This window comes from Manacus candei, unplaced genomic scaffold, assembly GCF_025592945.1.
Source record: "Manacus candei isolate 608988 ecotype Guabito, Panama unplaced genomic scaffold, ASM2559294v1 h1tg000048l, whole genome shotgun sequence".
NCBI classification, from domain to species: Eukaryota; Metazoa; Chordata; class Aves; order Passeriformes; family Pipridae; genus Manacus; species Manacus candei.
In genome coordinates this window covers 459701-482374 of record NW_026138096.1, presented here as the reverse complement: position 1 = coordinate 482374, position 22674 = coordinate 459701, and the positions used below count along the sequence as shown (strand labels likewise).

The 22674-nt window shown below is 42.4% G+C and overlaps 1 protein-coding gene across 16 annotated transcripts in view; it reads right to left on the bottom strand.

The window, feature by feature from the left end:
* Window positions 1-8711, bottom strand: part of PROM1 (prominin 1) — a 61774-nt gene extending 53063 nt beyond the window's left edge. For 14 of the 16 annotated variants that reach the window (XM_051798411.1, XM_051798417.1, XM_051798425.1 and 11 more), the window contains exons 1-2: window positions 8557-8711; window positions 2390-2804 (exon numbers count right to left, since the gene is read on the bottom strand). In XM_051798411.1, coding sequence (XP_051654371.1) covers window positions 2390-2609 — 220 coding nt within the window. In that variant the 5' untranslated portion in view covers window positions 2610-2804; window positions 8557-8711. Of the gene's footprint in view, window positions 1-2389; window positions 2805-8198; window positions 8229-8355; window positions 8496-8556 lie in introns of those variants that run through there. The other 2 variants (XM_051798412.1, XM_051798414.1) reach the window with 2 other exon arrangements.
* Window positions 8712-22674: the final 13963 nt, after the last annotated feature.

Here is a 22674-nt window from a genome sequence, read left to right as displayed (position 1 = left end):
CTTCCTAAAAGGCATACTTGGGAATGAAGGAGTATGAATGTAATACTGTAACAGATTCAGATCCATCAGAGCACTGTTCCAAGCATCAAGATGACTTGCAAAGGCAGGAATATCTATATGCAGCTAAGACAATGCTATCACTTCTTTTCTGCTCAGCTAAGAGTACTAATAGTAGATTGGAAAACTGAACATCAAGTACTTCCAAGTATTAGGAAGAAAGATAAGACTACTAAGATCAAAGGTCTAAAGTGATTGATGCCAAGTCCTGCACACAAATCATACTTCTGTATCTCATGGTTATATGCAATACACTGGGGCATGAACCTGGAGCAAGCTATTCTGAACCACCAGTCCAAGCAGAATAATGAAGTTTTGAGTTAGAAACACCAAAAGACTTGCTTCCAGTGCCCATTTGTCATTATGTTTATTTTCATCACTGAATCAGAATTAACTCTATTTCAAGTTGGAATTAAAAAAAAAAAAAGGCATTTCAAATATGTAACTACACCACTAATACACTGAATGTGAAAATAGAACAGCATATGGCAAAAGAGATTATGTGGATTAGCCAATTAAATGGTATGACTCAAACTGACATGATCCGTCAAATCTGTGTTTTGCAGCGAAGCATGTGGGGGCATTGGAACAGGACTTCACCTAATTCAAGTAATGAAAGCCAAACTTCTGAAAATAACTGATTTGGTAAAAAGTATCTTCAAGGAGGGAAAGAGAGGTATGACATGTTCAAACCTTAGAAGCTAAGAACAAATGATCTACTTCCGGATGTCTCCTTTCTCTTTAACACAGGAGTTCACCACACCAATGTGATGCAGAACTCACTACAAGCAGTCCCACAGGACAATAATCTTGATCAGAAATTCTATATTCACTAATTATTCACATGCTTAGGACACATGATATTAATTTTGACATACGAGATTACAGACCAAATTGCTGATAATATAAAACCACAGTAAACATCTCACTGAAATCAAGTTTCCTCTTGATTCAATTCAAGCAGGCTTTAGGCAGAATGAAGGCCTGTTTCTAAGAGTTCAATGCAGATGGCAATCCTCACCTCCCAGGTCTCACAGAGAGGTAAATAGTTCACCTGCATAATTAACAGAAGGAATGAAGGAAAAGAAGCAGAGGTATCTGGAAACGGTTCCTCCAAAAGGTGACATTACTGTCACCCTCATACAACTGCCCTCATTACATCTCGTGCAAGACCTGCTCAAAGGACAGATCCTGCAGGTAACAGGCCAGGATGCTACTCTGCTGTTAACCCCTGGGACTCTGAGCACTTGTCTAAATAGAATTCATTCAGTCCATTTCACTTGAGCTCATTCTGCTACAGCTCTGTCAGAGCTGCATGAAGAAACATCAAAAATACAAGCATACAGTAGTTCAAAGATATCATAAATCTATGTGAACAATTTGACCAAAGAACTTATTTTAGGCTTTAATTACTAAAAGTTTTAATGTATAAATTGAAAGCTGTACTACGAAATAATATAAACACCTCTTATACAGTCACAGCTAAATAACCAAAAGGAGTTACAAACCAAAGCCGTTCTTAGATTTTATCAAAGGTTCACCTCAATATAATTTCAAATGCCAATATTATACAAACACATTAGCACTTTAAGAGCTAAATGAAACAAAAAGTTGGTCGAAAAGTTCAGTTCATATAATTACCACATCCACAAACACACAAGGTTTCCAAAAGCACCTTTTAATCAATGGAACCTCAATAAACACATATTCTCTGATATCTTAACTTTTCCTTTAGAAGGGACAATTTAGTAGGAAAGGAATGGAAAAATATCTCAATAAAACAAATGCAGTTTCAAGTCTTAACTTGATAGCTTTCAAAGGCACAAGAAGCTACACAAGGCTGCATAACAGAACCGTCCTTATATAAAATTTGACCATGTATGTACAGACTTGAAAACAAATAAAATTTATTTCAAATTTTCCATTTCCTAGGCTAAATCTTTTAATATTATAACCACCTGTTTATCATAATATGCAAATCTCAGAGAGTTGTCTCTTATGGATTTAACACTAAATACAAAGCAGTTTATCCTCTACTGTCTCATGCTGTTTCAGTTACGCAAAAAAGCCTCAAATGCATCAGTGACAGCTTTGAGATAGGTAAGATTTGAAACTTCCCCGATATTTCATTTTCATTAACAACCTCCTCCCCACCATGCTTAGCAGAAAAATGTTCTTTTATAGAGAACTGTACACATTTCCAGGCCATAACACATGCTACTTACAAAGCCCTTCATGTAATTTACTTCCTGACTATGGCCTTGGTATCTACAATAGGGTGGTAGCATCAATAACAAGTCTGTATTTAAAAAAAAGTAGTTTATCTGCTTACCTTGAGGAAAAGAATTTGGCTGCACTAAGTACAGGAATGCGTGTACTATTTTAAACAAAATTCCTATTGACCCAGGTTCATGGTATGCACCTGTATCATACGTCTTGGATGGTACAAATCCAAAATCCAAAGTCCCAGGAGGTGGTTTGTATATAGGCTGTACCTCTGAAATAGTACTTCCACAAAACAGCAGCAGCAGCAGACAGAGTTCCACAGCCATAGCTAGCAGTATTCATAAAACTGGAGGTAGAGATATTTGTCCGACCAAGTCTAGAAATCTTCAGTACATTCAGTTGGGGGGGCAGTTTTTTAGCCAGGAGAACAGTGGTACACCCTCACACCTTCAATTCTTTAATGTATTCCAACTTCAGAGTGGTACAGCAGCCTCTTGTGGAAATGACTCAGCGCACCATCTCTGGCAAAAAAAAAAAAAAAAAGGAAAGAAAGAGCTCATTAAGATATGTGCAAGCAAATAGGAAAGTGCAAGATAACCTGCAACCTTCTGTGGAAACTGAACATATCAATAGTTGGAAAAGTGTGCTGGATAGGATAGGAAAGAAAAAAAAACATTGAAGTTTGTGAATAATATGGTATACTACATACACTGTACTTGAAAGAGGTGGAAAAAACAATTATGCACAGTTCCAGGTCAGTGAGTTTTCAAAAACAAAGCAGAGCATTGGTACAGCTCCGAGGGAAACAAAACTAAAAGAACAGTGTATGAATTGTGCTTTTGACTAAGTACAATATGTCGTGTCACAACAGTTACACAATGCATTTAATCAGCCACCTGATAGTTCTGTAGCTGATGACAATTATTACAAGTCATATCCTGTAGTTTCTTTAATCTAAACCTTTGAGTAAAATCTTCACTGCTAGATACTCCTAATTGTCCTTCAAGACCAAGGGAAAAAAAAATATTCATCACTGAAAAGTTACCAAAACCAACAAAACTTCACCCTCCTGACAGATGACAATGGGTGTCAACAATTACTTTCTATTAGTTCCAGCTACCTCAAGGCTCTCCCTAGGAACTGGGGAAGTCAACTCAACAATTTCTATTCACAAATTGCTAAAGCTCAGTGTCATTAACTTTGGGTGCTTACACAGGTTCAAGAACATTTTGAATGTACAAAATCACAGCAGCTTAATCAAGTACTACTTAAGAAGCGTAAAGAGAAACACCCCTAGGTTTCTGACAAAACCAGTGACTGCATCTAGTAGAGCCAGGTAAAATTCCTTCACTTCTGCATGGGCCACAGTGTTCAGACCATTCCCCTGCAACCATGAGAGCAAAATAACCTCAGAGCTTCAGTCAGCCCAATTCTACACCAACACCTTTACTTCCAAGGTATTTCCAGGTCAAAGAGATGCTGAAGATGGAAGACTTTAAACATGTAGTAAGGTGAGACCTAAGTCTCTCCCATGCTTTACAGTCTCCAGTAAAACACAGGCTACCTTTCTGAAAACCAGTATTGACTTGCAAGAAACCACACTGTTCAGTAGTCTGTGCTGCACTCAAAGGAGAGATCAAGATCAAGAAAAATATGGAACAAAGGAATACAAGATCAGATCAAAGAACTAGAGACAGTTTTGTTTCCCCACAGTCCAACTGAGTTAAGAGGGAAAATTCCAGCCTATCTTTCCCCCTCATGCCTTGCGAAAATCAAGAAGAATGAACAGTAATAATGCTACAAATAGGACAATTATCCAAGCCTTATTCAAAAAGATGATCTTAGCAACCACTCCGCAATATGATGTTCAACACAGGAACACAGTAATTTAGAACACATTACACCAGGAGTATTTTCTTATCTGGAAAAGAATATTTTGCTAAAGATTAATGAAAGAAAAAAAAGTCTAGATCCAAAATATTAATTTTCCTCCTTTAATTTTTTCTTAAGACCAGTTTTTTTTCAGTCTAAAAAATATTTTAGTGGAATTTTATTTTATGCATCTCTTGCTCTAGGGTTGAACACAGAAAGGTCAGAAAGTTAGAACTGCTTAGGCTGCAGTTCATTATAAAATCTACAGAAACTCTACAGGACAAAATATCACAAAACCAGACCTAAGTGGGGAAAAAAATTATTTTGCCTTAATGACAGAACAGTGAAGATTGTAGAAGTCTGATATACTACTATTCAACTTGGTTTTCTTAAAAAGAGGTTTGAACAATTTTTCTAAGTCAGGTTTATGTTTTCTAAGTCAGGGAACTGGTAGGTGTGATTGTGAAAGCTGAAGATGACTTCTCTAACTCGTGTCTTAAGGCAAAGCATGTTCTCTGTGGTGCATTCTGCTATTCTAGAAAGAGAGCAGAAGAGAAAGTACACATGAGCTTTGGGTTTTTTGATAGATTTTAGACTAAAGACAATTTAGAGTCTATCTAATTGCACAAACGGGCAAATAAAGCACCGTCAAAATGTCCCCCCAACATGGGAAAACAATCGCTACACCTGCTAGAAATGCAAAGTCATGTATTAGCCAAGACAAAGTGGGCACTTTCAAGACAAGGACACTCCTTGTACCGCAAATACTAACAATAGCCTGCTAAGTGGAGACACATAAATTTTCAATTCCGAAGACACTACTAAAGTCTCCAACTCCTCATAATTTTCAGTTAAGTTTTATAAAGTTCAGGTGAGTTTCATGCAAATCAAAGAATCTGCAGAATTCTGACCATACTCCATTCTTCTCTCTTTGTTGGCAAATGTATCACAGTAAACACGGTATATATAATCCTCCAGTCTGACACCGGTTCTCCTCTATACTACATAAAACACTAATATATTTTCAAGGTTATATTAATAATGATCAGAAACTTGTGGAAACACCATTAAACCTATAACTCAGGATACCTCTGAGTATCCAATATGTATTCAACCTACTTAAAAATAACTCAGATGTAAAAAGTTCCCAGCAGTTATCCTTTTCTTGATATCTAAAAGAAACTTAGCTGGGAGCATACTAGTAGTTAAATATGCTGGATAAACAGCATTAAAGAGGAAAAAAATCTATCCATGAAACTTGTAATTGTAAGAACTGCAAGAATGGCATACACAGTGGTGACACATATAAAGAGAACTCAAGTTCTCTCAGCAGTTTATGCTAATCTTCATTGCAGCATGTGGCCATCTCATTTCCTCAGACACAGTGTGGCATCACTGCAGTCAGTGAGCTACAGGCACTGCCATTACAACTCTCCCCAAGTTCAAGTAAACAGTGAATGTAAAGAAGCTGTGTGAAACTTTGAAATGCTTACATTAATTATCAAATAAGCTACTCATTTCATTACTATGTTTCAATAAAAAGAGAAACCAGAACCACACACCCCATGAAGATACATAACAAGATATATAATAATGAAAATCTTTAAATTATTTTCTGTTTGCAAGTGGCCATCTTTAAAAGATTCGAGCTTTTGTATTTTATTCTGTAGTTAACACTAATATTCTACACATGCAAGTCACTAAACGTAATTCCTGGGGTTTTAAATGCTATCTGTTGAGAACACCATCGCTCACACATGCAGCAGCATTATCATATCTCAGATATATCCTATCCGTTATTAAAAATACTGTAATCTTTTCCAAAATCAGTAAAACTTCAGCACCTCCACTGTAATTTTAACAAGGGGAGAGGAGACAGAGCAAGATGCATTAGTTCAGCAACTGCTTCCATGATACATCAACTCTAGATAACAGAGCTCAGAGGCAGCAGGATATCCAGCTCGTTGTTTCAATGGGACTGGCCTCCTTCTGTTCAACACTGCAATTCACGCAAACACAACACTGCAGTGCACTGGTGCAACGATGATTAACCCCGTGAACTGAAATTCAATCAACCAGGGGCTACATTGCTAAAGCCCAATGGTGGATCCCGCTGGCAATGAACCAGGATGGGGCAGGATGATGGAAGATGCAGTTGTCCATAGGAAGCCCACACAAAGGTGCTGGGTACATTTGTTACATTTTTTAATTATACATTTGAAGATCCAAGTCCATAATCCCCTTGAGTGAGATTGCATCCAAACCAGCAACCACCCAAAGAGTGAAACGAATGAGAAGAGCCACAAAACAGATAGTTACAGGTAGATTAAAAATCCTAAATATGCATCAAAAAAGACCAAACCCACACCACTACCTTTCCATTCAAAAGACCCAAAAGAGCAAGCCTAGTTAGATGCTGGTAAGCTAAAAAGGTATAGTTTTCTGTAACTAAATCTGCCCTAAGCCTACCAACATTTACAACCTGTTGCCATAGGAGGAGCAGGAAGTAAATAAACCTAACAAGCACTACGGACTGACTGCAAAATAGGAGCCTGGCAGCTCTGAGAAATACTACACAAATAGCATCTTCCACACAAGGCAGCCTCAGTATGCACCTGACTTGCTTGCTGTATGTTCAAAATGAGTAAGTGGTCAAATGATGAAAAACTGGGTATTCAGAATCCAGTTTGGTTTGGGCAGCTTCTCAATAATTTCAAAATACATAAATTAAAAAAGCAGCATCAAAAAATCCTGCTGTTTTACAAGTCACAGCCATTTGCAAACAGAAACAGACCTGTAAAAATTCCAGGGGAGATACCTTCCTTTGAACATCAGCAGGTCTGATTTTCAGCTGACTGAATAAATATTTAAAGCACATTTTCACTAAATAAATAAATTTATATAACTTGATTTTAAATGATGCATTTACCCCAGTATTCATAGAGCATTTCTTGTGAGATTACTTTTCAGCATCACACAGAAAATTTTAAAACACAGTAAGTCCAGCCCATAAACAGGCAGTTTTTGGCAAAGGTGAACTGATGAGTGCTGCCTACATGTCCCAACACCAAGGTACCAAGATACAACAGACCCCACATACTCCCACTAGCAGCTGAGACCAAGCCTTTCCTTCATCCCCTTTCCAATTACTAAAACTGTGGAGACCTCTTCCTCTAACAAGCTGCTTAGTCCTTGATCTGCAAACTGCAGAGTAGCGCGGGTACCGCAGCTCTGCCTCTGCTGGAATACCGGCCGATGTGGTAGTTTCTTCAGCTGCTCGCTCTGCATGTGTGTGCACAAGATACAACCCCACGTTTACCACCACATCTGCCCCTTTCCCCCAGCTCTCGGACGAGGATCCCGGCTCACTGCAGAGCTCACCCTGACGAAAAAAACGCGCGGCCACCCGAGGTGTGCCAGCGCGATGTGCCCAGGTGCTCAGCGAGCAGCCACCGCCAGCACCGCCCCAGGGAGCTCCTGCGGGGCGGGCGGCAGCCGCCGCAGCGCTGCCGTACCGAGCGGGACCGGCGGCAGCGGACGGGCCCTGTCCCCGCTCACAGCCCCGCCGGGGGGTCGCCTCCTTGCCCCCCCTACCCCTGACGAGCACATTTCGAGGACAGCACCCTGTCCCCGTCCGCCTCCCTGGGACCGCTCGGGCCCCACCGCCCGCCCCCCGCCCCGGGCAGGTGCCCTCAGCGGCCGCCCTCGTTCTCCTCCTCCCCGCGGAGCGGCTCCCCCTCGCCCCAGAGATCTGTGGGGCTCTCCCCGCCCAGCTCCCGCCGCTCCTCTCTGTTCAGCGCCCGGCAGCTCTGAGCAGCCCCCCGACCCCTCCGCAGCCGCCGCAGCCACACGCGGCCCCCCGGGGAGGGACCGCGCTGCCCTCGCCGCGCCGCGCCCACCACCCCACTCCGCTGGCTCGGCGGGCGGGCCCGCCCCGGCTGCCCGCGGACCGGCCGCATCCCCCCCGCCCTGCCGCAGCCCCCTCCCCGCCACCGAACCCGTCCCTCCCGCCATCCCGCTCCCCGGCCCCGCTCAGCACCGACCTGCCCCCGCCTCACCGCGCGCTCTTGGGGCGCCTCCATCCTGCTGCTCCCCGTTCCCACAGGTCGCTCTCCCAGCCCCGGTAAGCCCTCCGGAATCCCTACCGACCCCCTTCCCGAAGGCAGCCCCACTCCCTCGACAGCCCCCCCTCCCCGTCACCTGGCTTCTCACGGCAGCTCCCCGCCCGCCGACCCTTTCCTCCCGCAGGGGAAGGGGCCGTGCTCTCACGGCCAGGATCTTCTGCCGCCCGCAGCGGGAGAAGGCGGAGGAGCCTCACCGCCGCCTGCTGCCCGCCCCCCGGCCTGGCGGAGCCGCCCCGGGACCCCTCTTCACGTCCCCCCCCCCGCCCGCAGCACTCACCGGCCGAGTGGGCACAGCGATCCGGAGGCGGCGGGCACGGCCAGCACGGCACAGCCCGCCCCGCTCCGCTCCGCCTCAGAGCGCCGCGCCAGCCGCGCTGCCGGTGCCGCCCGCGCATGGATTACGGAGGGCGGGCTCTGCTCCGGACCGGGGCTGCAGGACCACCCCGGCAGCCCGGGATGGAGGGGGGAGGAAGAGGAGGAGCGTCGGGGCTTTAACCACGGAGGGTCGGGACGGGCGACTGGGCGCTGGGCAGGGGGAGAGATTTCGTGGAGCGGCTTTTCCGAGGCGGCCGAGCGGGTCGGGCTGAACCTGCACCCGTGGGGGTGGGAGCGCGCAAGGCTTGGCGACCTGTTGCATCCGGGCCGGCTCCTGCCCTCTCCCCGACCGGGAAGGGGCTCCCTCCGCGACCCAGGGCCGGGCTCCGCCGAGGCACATCCCACCTCGCCGTCCCAGGGGTGGCCGTGCCACCTCCCCTGGGCGATTTCTCCTGGGGGTTGGTTCGAGGTCGAGCGGGTTTGCTTTTCCCGTCAAGATGACTTACTCCATTAGCTTTCGAAAAAAACATCTTGTTTTACTTTTCTCGAGGGGTGTCCTTATTGCCTGATGGGTTTAGCGTTTCCTTTAGGGCTGTTATCCATGTTCCTAAGTGGGTTTTTTTCCTGAAGACCAGTGTTTTATTGGTAAAATGAGAAGTGTTTTTCCTACAGTAGCATACATTGTCAAAGGCTCCTGTGCTTTCTTCCTTCACCCTTTTGTCATTTTTATTTGCAGCTTTTGTATTTTAATACAGTTCCTCTCTTGCAGTATTAAAATATAACAATGATTCTTGCCTCTCTTACTAGACCCTTCATTAATCAGCATGACAAATGCTTTGCAGGGCAAAGCAAGAATTTTCACTGGACATCCAAGGTTGTGCTGGGTCCTTGGAAATCTGTAAAACACTGATGGAGAAGGCAGTTAGTCTCCCTTTTGGCAGGCAGAAAGAAATCTTTCTGGCAGCAGTCTGCACTGCTAACGCAAGTTTGGCATTAGCCAAGGGTTTCTCCAGAGGTGGCATTTAGTGTTGCTGAAGTCTACCTGTATTTCAGCTCAGGGCATTTGCCAGCAGTGCCCATCAAAGAACAAGTTGCCACATTGGCTGTGCCTAGAAAGAACAATTATTCTGACCACAGTTAACCCTGGACTTGTTCAGCAGGAGGACACATAAAGGTACAACCCAAAATGGAGTGGCACTGAGCTGCAAGACAGGCTCTTGTCCTAGTTCTTATAGTTGTCATAATGTACTCTAAGCAATGCATCAAAGAGAGGCAGCACTGTAGTCTTGGGGAAAACACAGAAGACATTGACAAAAGGACAGATGTGTTAAATTAACTAGGTAGTCCTCAAAAACACAAGTACATTCCTGTCGAGCTTTGGATGAAACTTACTGTAAATACAAGAGAATGTTCCTTCCAAATAATGGGCTGTGAGTGCCCAACACTATTAATGAGACAATCTGGTGAAGTTGATTCCCTTGCTTCCATTCAGGGTTAAATCAAAAAGGCCAGATCTTACTGATCTCAGTGACTTGTTGACTGATTTTAAGCTGCAGGATGAAGGCATATGACTACAGTGATAAATAACTGCAAGGGTGGAATAGGCTGTAGGAGCTTAAGAGGATGTGGAAATGCAGAGGAGAACAACATGGAATGAAGTTACATAAAATCTTGACTTGCTGGAGCCAAAGACACTTAGATTTTCTTTGGGGTCACTAATTTATAATTTAAAGTTACAGGTTTTCTACCATTTATGGTAGGCTACCACAGTACTTCTGGATGAGAAATGTCTGCAGTTTACATAAACAAGGACACGCAACTAGAGTTACAGGAAAAAGATATTAGCTTTCAGAGAAAAAATAACCTAAATCAAGACCAACATTATTAATGGAGACATTTCTTCAGTAGACTAAGCCAACACTTATTTTCTAATTAGTATTATCCATGTATAACAGATTTCCTGTTTATTTTTAGGGATGAAGCTGTCAATCTAAGAAAGCTTTTCAGTCATATCTGACTCTTTTTGTACGATTAGTATCTAGCCTGAAATAAGGAACTTGCCTAAGGTGTCTGGAAGTGATTAAGATAATTTATATCATATAAGGTACTGAAAATATGTGCTCTTAGTAGCACCTAGTTAGAATGTCAGAGCTTGTCACTGTGAGATGCTAAATGGAAGCATGACCTCTTCAGCTGCTTCCCATTACATTGCTGGCAACCCCAAGTATATGTCTGACCTGAAACCGCTCTGAGCAGCTGTTGACCTTTCCTTGATGTTTCTTCTCTGCTAACTGCATGTCAGGTAGAGACAGGCAGTGGGAAATACTGCACCGGTTTGCAGCCCTTTCCTTTGCTCCTTGCCTCCCCGCCACCCAAATCACAGCTGTGCCCAGGCTTGCTTAGCTGCACACTCCTGTGGGCACAATGAAGGATGTGCTGGTACGTGGTTTGCCTGCACGTGTAACACAGTCATGTTAGAGAAGCAAAATATATAAAAACTGCATGGAGTCTTAGCAAGCTCAGAGAGCATCAAGAAAACTTGTCCTCCAGGCACTGCACCATCTTCTATTTGTGGTCCTTTGTGCTTTATTAGAGTGATTAGGCTAAAATTAGTCAGAATGCCTTCCAGATCTGCTCTTTGGGGGCCAAAACTTTTAAATGACGTCAGCACTCGGGGCTGTGGTCAGGTTCCCAAGGCAGCTGAACCCCTAATTGCTCACATAGATGGGGAAGTGGTCTTTCGAACCACAGTGCCTGCTGTAGGTGATAACGCCTCTGGAAACCTGCTATATAAGCATTCAAAACAGGAACAGCTGGATGAAAAAACCTGGCCCATACTCTATGGTGAGCATTTGAAAATCTGGCTATGTATCAATCTCTGTTATCTCAGACAAAAATCCTCAGATAACAGAAAGATACATGAGATTTAGAGCTTAACTATAATGGTTGTATCATGTAATTGATTTTTAAGTAGAGCTTGTGATTAAAGGTCTATTAGATAAACAGCTTTTTTCATTAGCTGAGAGCCAAGCTAGGCATAGTATTGCCTGAAGAGATTTAAAATCATAACTCCAAACTTTCCACCTCCCAAAAATAAAAGGGTCAAGGTAGAAAACCTCTTGTATTATGTTTAGTTTTCCTCTGAGTGTGTGTTTAGGGAGAGAAGGGTGCATGGAAGTGAGGGAGGGGAGCAGTTGCCTTCCCTGCACCGGGGCTATGGAGAAAAGTGATTTACACCCTTTGCCAAGAACATGTCAAGGAGTGAATTCTTCCAACACCCAAAAATCAAACTAGTCTACCAATCCCTGTCAGCTTTACCCTTCAGCCCAATGCCTGCCCACTTGGCTCATCTTTCTGTGGATTATAACCTCTGAGCCCTTCCTTGCCCTCTTCCACCATGCACTCTGACTAGCTCTGCCCTTCTTCGTGCTGCTCAACAACATCCTTCCCTTTGGTTCTGGCTTAGCCCTTTGGATTTGGCCAGCCCTCCCAATTAGCTAATGCTGCCCAGCAGCACCCACCACCTACCCACATACCCCATGCCTTCCTTCTGCTCAGCTCCCCATCAGCACTGTTTCTCCCCTCTCTAACATCCACAGATGCAGCCCTCTTCATCCTTAATTCTCCTGTGGGATGCAAGGCTTAAGGGATTACAGGCTGTATGAGTTCACAACCCGAACTCCAAGCTGTGAACTCTTCCAGGCTGGAGCCAGGCTAGCCCAGGCTCTGCAGGCTTTGGGAGAGGAGGGAACTGAGGTTACAGCAAGCAGGAGGAACATGTTGCTGTATTAGACAGAAAACACGTAAAATTTGAAAGAGATAGAAGGGTCCATAAAAATGGTGAGAAACAGCACAATTGCTGTGTGCTATACTCTGACATATATTTTCCTAATTTACTTACTCACAAGGGAAAATAAAAGAAGGAAATGGACAACCTTACTCACATTAATTTTCAAGCTTAGAAAACAACAGAACCTTTCATTGTAGCCCTCTGATTCATGCCAATTTAGCATATAATTTCAATGAGGACTGCCTTCATTTGAATGGAAGATTTATCCTGCTGTATATCCCTTTAGAATGCCTTCAGAGAGTTGATGTTTTGTCAGCTACACATCTTGTCATTATGCTCTGCTGTGCCCCTTTCTTATGACTGTGATAGGTCTGCATGACAACTTGTCAAGGAACTTAAAAATTATATTCATTGCTTTTCATTTGAGGAAACAAACCACTCGTAGTTGCTATAACAGGTTTCGCAGTTAAACAGAGATACAAACTGACAGGGATTGCATGATGCATGTACTTGGAGCTTGTATCTTCTTTTATGAACTCCCCCCCTATCTGTTTTTCCATCATTTCTGTTTTATTTCTGCTTGCAAGCTTTGATGCTTGACATCCTGATAAATTACCATCTCAGGAATGCTTGAAACTAAAATGGGAAAGGTACACGTCTTTTTGACACTGGAACAAAAGAAGCATGACTTGGTTCTAATGCTGTGTGATAATAGATTGGGGAGCAATGGCCAACCACCCCCCCCAGATTTTGGTTCCAGCTCTAGCGACTTACACTTCTCTGGTGACAAAAAGGTCAGCATCTCCCAGGTTCATTCTGTGGGAACTGTATGTAATGAGTCATCTGACAGAGGATGTGGCCATATCAGCAAGGGCATTTCAGTTTGTTAGAAAGCAACTTATGGGTTTAAATAAATGCTTTCAAATGAAGTCTTGAAAACCTCTTGCACAAGTGTAATTTCACCTGATAGAAAAAAAGATTTTAAATAAGGATGCTTCTGTTTACCAGGCTTGAACATGCAGTTTGGTGCCTTTCCCTTCAGAAATGAGGGTACAGCCATGGGGCACATCTGTTCTCAACACTGGTAATTCCTTGCTTGTGACCAGTTAATCACTGACCACCAGTACAGCTGTTTCTTGTGGTACAGTGGTAACTTATGGGGGCACATACAGGCTTCAGCCAGGCTGGGTCCCACAGGCACAGTGACAAAGTTGAGTCCTGACTAACAAAATCACTGTGCAGATGATGCAAGTGGGCAGCAGGTGTATGTGATACAGCACCGAGCATAACCTGTGGCCTCACCTCAGGCTACAGTCATGGACACCCAAAGATTAGGACTGATGGGTTATTTGTTCTCTCTTATGGCTTATTTTTTTCATTTGTTTTTGTTTTAATGAATGCATTTATACATTTCTTCTGAAAGCTAGGATCTGAGATGGACTGCTTGGACAGAGGCAAGAGAGGCTGTAATATATGGTTTACACGAACTGTGCATCCAGTGCATGTAAGTTAGAACAGAACACTACAGAAATAATCAGCCACATGAAATCTACACACATGAAATCTAGCACAGAAGCAAAGTGAATTATCTTGATAGTCATTTGTCAGAAAAAAAAAGATATTTTCCTCTCTGTTTCAACCCTATGATAAGCAGAAGTCCCCTCAGCACAGGGTGACTATCCCATGCTTCCCACAAAATGTAATCCTACCTCAGGAGCTTAGCTGCTGCAGTGACCTTCTTTTGTCTGCTTGTTCATAGTAAAATCTGTCTGACGTGAGTAAAGAAGATTGGAAGAAGGTTATTTTTAGTATCAGTATAAAATAATTTGTAGCACAACAAAATGCAAGAAAGAAAGGTGGTGTCATTCTCCCTGTTTCCAAGGAGAATGACACCACCACCTACAACATCTTGTAGGAAGCACATAAACAACACACGTTGCAGGATTAACCTGACAGGGCCCCTCCGCTCTAGTTTCTATTATTAACTTTACACCTAGTGCAAGTCTCCTCAAATGAACTATATGAGGTATAACGATTTATCTTACACAGACTATACCTCAGCTGAAAATTTATTAGCAGAATAGTAAGGGCCTGGGTTTTATAAGGTGATGAACTTTTCCCTCCCTCTCCTCATGTTCTGTTGCATGCTTAAAAAAAATACCATTTCTATCCTTCCCCACCCCAAGCTCCCCCTTTCAGCTGAATGGTTGGGATAGCAGCCTACTATCCACAAGCTGTTATCACACAAACCAGAAGTGCAACTTCTCCCCTTTGCCACCTCAAAGCTTCAGCTCCCTCCTTGGTCTTCTCAAGTTTGGTACAAAAATGTTCATTATGACTGACCAAAAGACTGCAGCACCAACAAGAACACACTCCAAGCAAAATGACAGTTTCTTTTCTATAATATAGTGGGGGGTTTTTTTCAAGGAAAATGTTTTCAGAATTTTATGGAGGAGATTGGCTTTTCCTTTCCCTAATGTTCTTATTAATTTATAATTTCCTGTGTTTAACCTGCCTGCTAATAAGCTATAAGAGTGAAGTATTTGCACTGTTGAACCATACAAGATATAAAAAAGAGAAACTGACCTTTAACTCTGCTTCTTTGTCTTTTTGCCTGGGTTGGTTTTTATATTATAAGTATTTCATGGAAACATTAAGCCTTTGAGAAAGAGAACATTTATAGCACTAGAGAACACCTGAGATTTGTTGCTTTACAGTCTGTGGCCTTAAAATCTAGCCTGAGTTAAGAGGTAGCACATATCTATATTTGTGCAAGGCAGCAGAGCAAGAATCAGCCTCATGCTCCAAGATCCGCAGTGTGCTTCTTGGTTCTGCCCTGCTTCAGGCTACAGCTTCCCTCCCTCTCTGCTTGAGTTCACAGTTGAGCTGATGAGTACAGCAGGGGTGCATCCATGTTGTCATGCTGGTTTGCTCTTTGCTCAAGTTTCCAGTCTCTGGCTGCATAAATATTAGTTCACATGTAATCTTCAGACTGGCACAGGTCAAGGAATAGTGAAGTCTGGGTGCAAGTCATTCACCTGAGAGTGTCCCACAGTCTGCAACCTTTGACCTGGGAATGGAGGCCCACATAGGCACAGAAAACAGACACATTGCACACATAATCTGAGCAAAACAAAGACTAACTTTCATCCTCAAATTTACTCAAACCTGCTTTCACAAAAGGGTTTGCAGTAAGTCCTGAAATCTTTGGTCTATACCGCATCCAGGGAAAAAATGAATGATCAAGTATTGTTTCAAAAGCTTCTTGATTCATAGGTTTTTTATTTCTAAGCCAGAGAGGACTATTCTGATTACTTTACATATGATTCATGTGCATTACACACATGGAGCCATGAAGACTCACATACTAGTTTCAATATTAAGCTCATCAGGTATGGCAGACTCCTGGAAAGAGGCACCAAGGTTTCAGGTGACAGTAGAACTTGGTTGTACTGTGAACAGTCTGAAAGGCCATCTTCTCTCATTATTTAAGACTAAAATTTTAGCCTTCACCTGAGTTGTCCAGTTTCATTTCCCAATTTATTTTCCACTCTTTTGAACAACCTCATAATAGCGATGACCAGTGCAGTGGCTCCACAGTACCAAGCAATACCAAAGAATTAGTTGTGGTACCACTCAGTGATAATACTAGTCTTCAAGTCTAACCTCTGCATCTTGGCCCAACACTGTTTGGTGCCATTTGACCTTTGTGAGATTATTTTAGCGTTTTCCTTTGACAAACTGAAGGTGTTATGGTAGTGTAGCACTGTTCTTGAAGAGAATCTTGCTAGGTAGGACTTCAATGCTTTCTTTCTTTTCTTTTTTTTTTTTTTTTCTTGAACTAAGTATTAGAAAGAAACATGTTAAATAATAAGACAAGTTTTAACACCTACCAGCACTGATATTGCCTGGACACTTGCTTGAAATAGTGCCTGTGACTGTGTATTGTTGGTTTTTCCTGACACCAAGTCTGGTACAAGCTACACAGTGTAGAAAAAGAGGGTCAGCGCTTGGAAGAGGCAGTGATCCAAAGTGGACATGACAGATAGCAGACTGGAATTTTGGTGCCGATTCCAACTAGAAAGCAGCAGTATTCTCTTCAGCATAGAAAGCCTGCAAATCGTACACAGCTGCTAAGGTAGAAAAGGCCTTTTGACAAATCTGGAAGCCATTGTTTATTATTCTAATGCTTTATCTATAAATCTGAGCCTTACTCATATTGTGGCAGCCTTTCTGCTCTTTAATTCCGTGAACATTGAATTACAGACATTTGAAGAGCTGAGGTCTAATAGCTTAGAGCTTAGATTGCAAACTCCTATTCCCGCTCCTCTCACTAAATGGACACTTCATTAGACTCCTCTGCATTTCATCCTTCCCATTTGATGAGGTGCTCACAGAAAGGCCTTACAAAACATCCAGGAGCAGCTACCTGCCTGCCAGACAGACTGTTCCCAGAAACTGAAGGACTCTATGTTGTTTTGTTGTGTTTAACTTTATAAGTCCAAATGATAGTAACTTTCAGCATATTTTGGTAAAGCTTTCTCCAAGTTACCATTCTCTGTTTCTGCTGTACCTTACTCATCCTAGCATTTGCCTCTGTACAGGCTTGAATATTTGCTTTCGCAGATTTCCTGTTGTTACCCTCTGCTACTTGCAGTAAGGAAAATAAATAAACTCCCAGTTTGTGCTGTAGTTGTAGAAGCAATCATCCTATAAAAAGTAATCCACAACTCACTGCAGTAAAATGTATTAGTTTATATATTCTGTATGAGCTGAGAGTTGGTACAGTGAAGGCATGTAATTAAAAAGTGCACTTTGGATGTATTTTGAGCCTTCCTTAGCAGCTGTTACATATTATGAAACATGCACATTGTGGTGGTTTTGTAATTGGATTTAAGTAGCTTGCAGAATATCTCAATACACAGAGCAAAACCCAGCAAAACATTATAAAAAAAATGTGCATAGTAATTGCACCCAAGAGTTGCAAAGAAAGAGCAGAGAGATCACATGAAAAATATTTCCTGCTTCTGTGAAATCTGTGAAAATTCCCAGGAAGACTAGGAAACATCCCTGGGATGGGAATGCAGTTTACATTGAACTCAGCAAGTGAAGATATATGTGTGTGTAGCTGGCAGCCAAATCTGAATTCTGGTGCACATCAAATGTTATTAGTTTGTACTTAATTACACAGCATACCACATACACTTGAAAAGTCCTTTGAGTTGAATTTTAAGTCTAAGTTAGTTTATATTATAACCATTCTGATATTTATTTTCTGTAGTTGCTTTGCAACATCTGAAAGACAGCAAATTAAATATCTTGTCTTTTGATTTTGACTGAGAAGCCAAATTTCTTTTTTAACATTGAAGTTCTTATGCAATGGGTGGGAGGAGATAGTATTTTATAATTGTATGCTTAAATCACAGAATCATAGAATATCAGGTTGGAAGGAACCTCAAGCATCATCTGGTCCAAACGTCTTGGCAGAGGCACTTAAAGACTTTAAGTATACATTTTCTCACTGGTTTTAGAGAGGGAAAAAAATCTTCTAAGATATTTTTGCTGCTGAAGGAGGATTTGCAATACTACCAGAGACTGCTGTTCTATTTGTGAGCTAAGATTACTCTCAGTGAAATGGCTCAGCTCCCTGAGGTTCTCAAAATTCCTGTTATGCCTTTGCCAGATTCACGATAGTTCTTATTTCACTAAAAAGAAAAAAAAAAAAAAGAAGTATGTGTTTGGCTGAAATAAAAAGGAGAAACGTGCACAGCTCAAAAGCTTCAAAAGCATCTCTATAGAGCACCTGTGTGCTGAAGAGCGTCGAGGACCATTTAGTGCTTAATCAGGAGCTGTGCGTTGCAAGGCTTGGAAGAAGAGATGTGAAGATAGTCATGGGAAAGCTAAAACCCCTCACTATGAATCTGTCTGTCCTCCTCTTTCTCACCTTGAGAAAAACACTTTCTTGTGGCAGTTCACTTTACTGACTGTCAAAATGGGTATAATAAAACTTACTTTTTTTTCACAGCTTTCTGTTTTGGCAGTGCCTCTGGAGCCCTGTTTGAAGAGCACTATTATGGTACAGTACAGTGTCTTGGGAAACCAAACAGATGTACACCATGTTTAGAAATTATTTTTCTGTTAAATGAGATCATAATTGATTAAATTGCTGGGTAATTAAGGGATTTTTGCTCTTCTTATTAGATAAACAGACTTTTTATTGCAAACAGTTCTCATCTTTCTAAATCAGTTCCAGGAAACCCTATAATGTCAGTCACTATTAGCATTTGGAATAGCATTAAGAGCTTTATACAAGCTCATATTAATCTGTCTAGGTTAACCTTTGTATCCAGGCTGCCTCAGTTGCTGTATTTCAAATCTGCAGAATGTCAGTTTTTCCTGGTGGGCAGGAAGAGGTTTAGCACAGATTTAGCAGTGCTTTGATCATAGTATGAAGTAATTTTGAACTTAATTGTGACCAAAAAAAAATTTCTGTGGAGCACTTTTATTCTGTCTTATCAATTGAGTTTTTTAATCCATTGGAGCAAACTTTTGACCTCTCTCTTTTGCTCTAGAAGCTGCTGCAAAGACCAGAAGAATATTAAGACAATAGTAGTGTCAAGAATATTACATTTCATTTGGGCACTGGATCTCACAACTGCAGAAATACTACACAGGTATAGAAACAAAGTAGGAAGAGTTCCCAGTGCTCCCTCCCACTGCAAAGTCTTCCCAGGACATCCTAAGGCACTTGCCCAACCTGCACTCCAGCACCTCCCATGAAGGCAGTGCCTCAGACTGTGTTCCTCAGGCAGTCTGGTCCAACTACTTAATGATGCTCATAATGAGAAAGTTTTCCTAATATTTAACCTAGATATTCTTTGCTGAAAATTAGGTTTATTTCTTCTCATCCTTCCCTAGTGGACATGGGGATTAATTGATTGTCGTTTTTTTAACAGTGTTTGAAATACTGGGACATGCACTGGAACATGTTACCATGTTCTTTCTCCAGTCTTCTGTTTTCTGGATTAAAGCCCAGTTCTTCAAAGCTATCCTTACAGTTGTGTTGTCATTTCTGCCTTGTGACCTCTCTCAAATTTGCATATGTCCTTTAAAACATATAATTCCCCTGTGTAAACATGCTACTCCAGCTGAGAGCTCCTTTCCTGAGGAAAGCAACCCAACAATATCCCACACCATAAAGAGCCACTTCTTCATGCACTGATGAATCTGCCTTCTTGGTAGGCGCATAGTCAGTGTGTGTGTTGGTCTTTGCCATATCAAAAATCTCTTATGCACTGCTTCTGCTCAGGCAAGTGTTTCTGGGGTTGAGGTTTTGTGTGTGTGTGTTTGATTTTTTTTCCTTCTTTTCGCTTTGCTTTCTTTGATTTCATATATTTGATTTAGAGCCTTCCCAGTTTATAAAGACTATTTTGAATAATTCTACCTCCAAAATGCTTGCCGTGTCTCTCAAATTGGCATCAGTTGCATATTTTATAAGGACACCTTTCCACTCCTTTGTCTGTATCATTAAGGAAAGTATTGGAAGGCACAGAACTGGGTCCCCAAAACCCCCACTTGAAATTACTTTAGGTATTGCCACTGAACCATTGATACTGACTGTCCTGTTGTGTACAATGAAAAGAGTGACACACCATCAGTGTTCTCAGTTGCACACAGAGCAGGGTTAAGCATGCTATTCCCACAAAACCAGGAGTCAAAGAGGTTTGATTTTTTTAGTTCATTTTGTCCCCAGCTTTTAGTACATATGGTACAACGTTACTGTAACCTATCTTTTCACTGATTTCCTTGTCTGTAAAAGGGAAACAAAGGTGCCTGTGAAATGCGTGGCTCCTCAGGGGAAGATGCTATTGCAGTGCAGAATGTCAATGGTCATGCATGTGGCCTTGTCATCACTTGTACTGGTTGAAACTAAAACTGCTGAGCCCAGTGAACCTGTAGGACTTCCAGTGTTGGTAGCAGAACCCAGGTCTGTTCCGTGCTTTGGTCTTTGCTTCCATTTCCTCTTTTAGCGCCTGGCAGCATGATGCACGTTTGTGCTTGGCTGGCACTGGCACGGTGTGAAACGTGGCTGGAAGCAAATTCTAATTGCAATTCCTTGTGTGCACCTGGCACAAACTTCAGTACTGTCAAAATGTACCAGCCACCAGTGAAAAAGGGAGGTGGGACGAGATTGTCTTCATGGTTGTTGCTGTGATTTTGTAATTCATATTAAAATACTTAACTTCTTTCCTTTCTGCTTTTGAGCTTCCTGGTAATGATGCAAACCAGGTTTTTAAAGCTTATTTGCAGCAGAAGGTTGCGATAAAACTGCAGCTTGAAGCCACAGTGAGATTTGGAATCATAGGGGTAAACAAAACTTGTTCCGAATAAAAATGTGCGGAAATGCTTGCTCGGTGCCACGAAAAGCACCGGGTAACCACCGAGGAAGCCGAGCAGAGCACCAGCCCAGGGGTGCACTGCCGTGCCAGGGACGTGGGGCTCAGCCCCATGGGGGGTTCCGGGCTCTGTCGGCACCACTCCCGCCCCTTTTCCTGTCAGACCCTGCCCGGCTTCTCCCCACTCTGTGACACTGGGTTGACCATGATGCTGAGCCTTTGAGGGGCAAAGAAGAAATACAGATCCTAGAGGAATGATTAAAAAAAAAAGTTGATGTTTATGACTGGCTGCCTGCTTACTTTTTAAACATGAAGAGAGACATTTGATAAATATTTAAGTAGCACCAATTTATTTAACGCTGTACATGTTTAACAAGATGAATACTAAAGAGGCTAAATAGATTAAGATTTCCAAAATGATTGTGCCAAATATGTCTGTTTACTTCAGGCCTATGTGTAGCATAGCAAGGATATTTCCACCACTGTAACTATCTCTTAATATATTAATAAACTGGGTGCTTTGAAACTTCAACAAGCATATCCTGCAGTAAGGTAGCTACGTTGAACTAAGCAGTATTTTTTGCCACTGCGAAGCATCCATGGTGTATCTATGTCAACAAAACATCTTCAGGTCAGACCAGGCTGGAGATTCTGTGCCTCTGCTCTGGCTGTCACCTTGAGCATCATTACTCTCACCTTGAAAGGCTTTGCTCTTGCATGTAGATGGTTTTAATGTTTAATAATGCCCTTGCACACAAATGCACTAGTCTCACCAAAGTCATGTAAATATGTGTGTACATGAAATGTGTGACCCCTCTATTTCTTTCTCAGTCACACGTGGTGAGGAGTAAATTTGAGTGGGGAAGATTAGCCTGAGTACTTTGTATGACACATAAAGCCTCAGTGAATCTCTCTTGATTAGTTCTCTTGTCCTGACCCTAATACAGAGGTAAAAATATTTAATGGCCTGTACTAAATTAAGTAACACAAGACTGTGCCTCAAGTATGCATGACTAAATCTAGTTTAGTGATTCTTATGCTTAAAGTGTGTCACCAAGATACCCCCAGAAGAGAATGGCTTAGGTAAATACACCATGGGATCAGCTTGCAAAGGAAGAATCACATCTGAATACTTGTTTATATTAGTCCAAACCACACAAGAGCCCTCTGGCAGTGCTGAGCTTTTGCTTTGGATAGTAGAATCCCATTAGAAATGAAATTACAGCATCAACATTGAGAGTTGTTGTTCCCTTTTGTTGTATTTTGATTGAGAAAAAACCTGCCTTCAGCATAGCATTGTGCAGCTATCATAGCCATTGATGTCAGGGCAGAAGATTCCAAATATAATATTAGCCACTATTTCATGCTTTTATTTGCTCCCCCCACACACATTCAGAGAATCTCAGCTGAGATCAGAGTGCCATATTAGAAACATAGGCTCTCATCCTCCACAAAGGTTCAACTTCACACGGGTCAGGATGGGACAAGAATGGGGAAAATCTTCCTGATGGAGCAGACAGAGGTGAACTTCTGTTTCTTTGCAGTGAACACTTCCCTGATACAGCTCCCACTGAAGAATGGGGTAGAGCTGCCTCTGCCATGCCACTGGAGCAGCCCTGCCCCACACAGCCAAAGCTCTCACCACTAGCAGCAATTCCCCTTCTTGTAGGCAAAGGAGACAGTAGATGCCTCTTGTGGGGGTTTTGCTGTCCCTGTCAGGTTTCTGCCTTCAGCAGCTGCCTGTTTTGCCCATGAATTAAGCCACTTAAAGGAGGGGGAGAGTTTCCACATGATCTGGTGAATTCTCTTTTGAGCAGAACTGGAGCTATGAAAACCTGAAAAATACTTTGGAAATTACACCATCGCATATGAGAAATACAGCCTACATATCCAT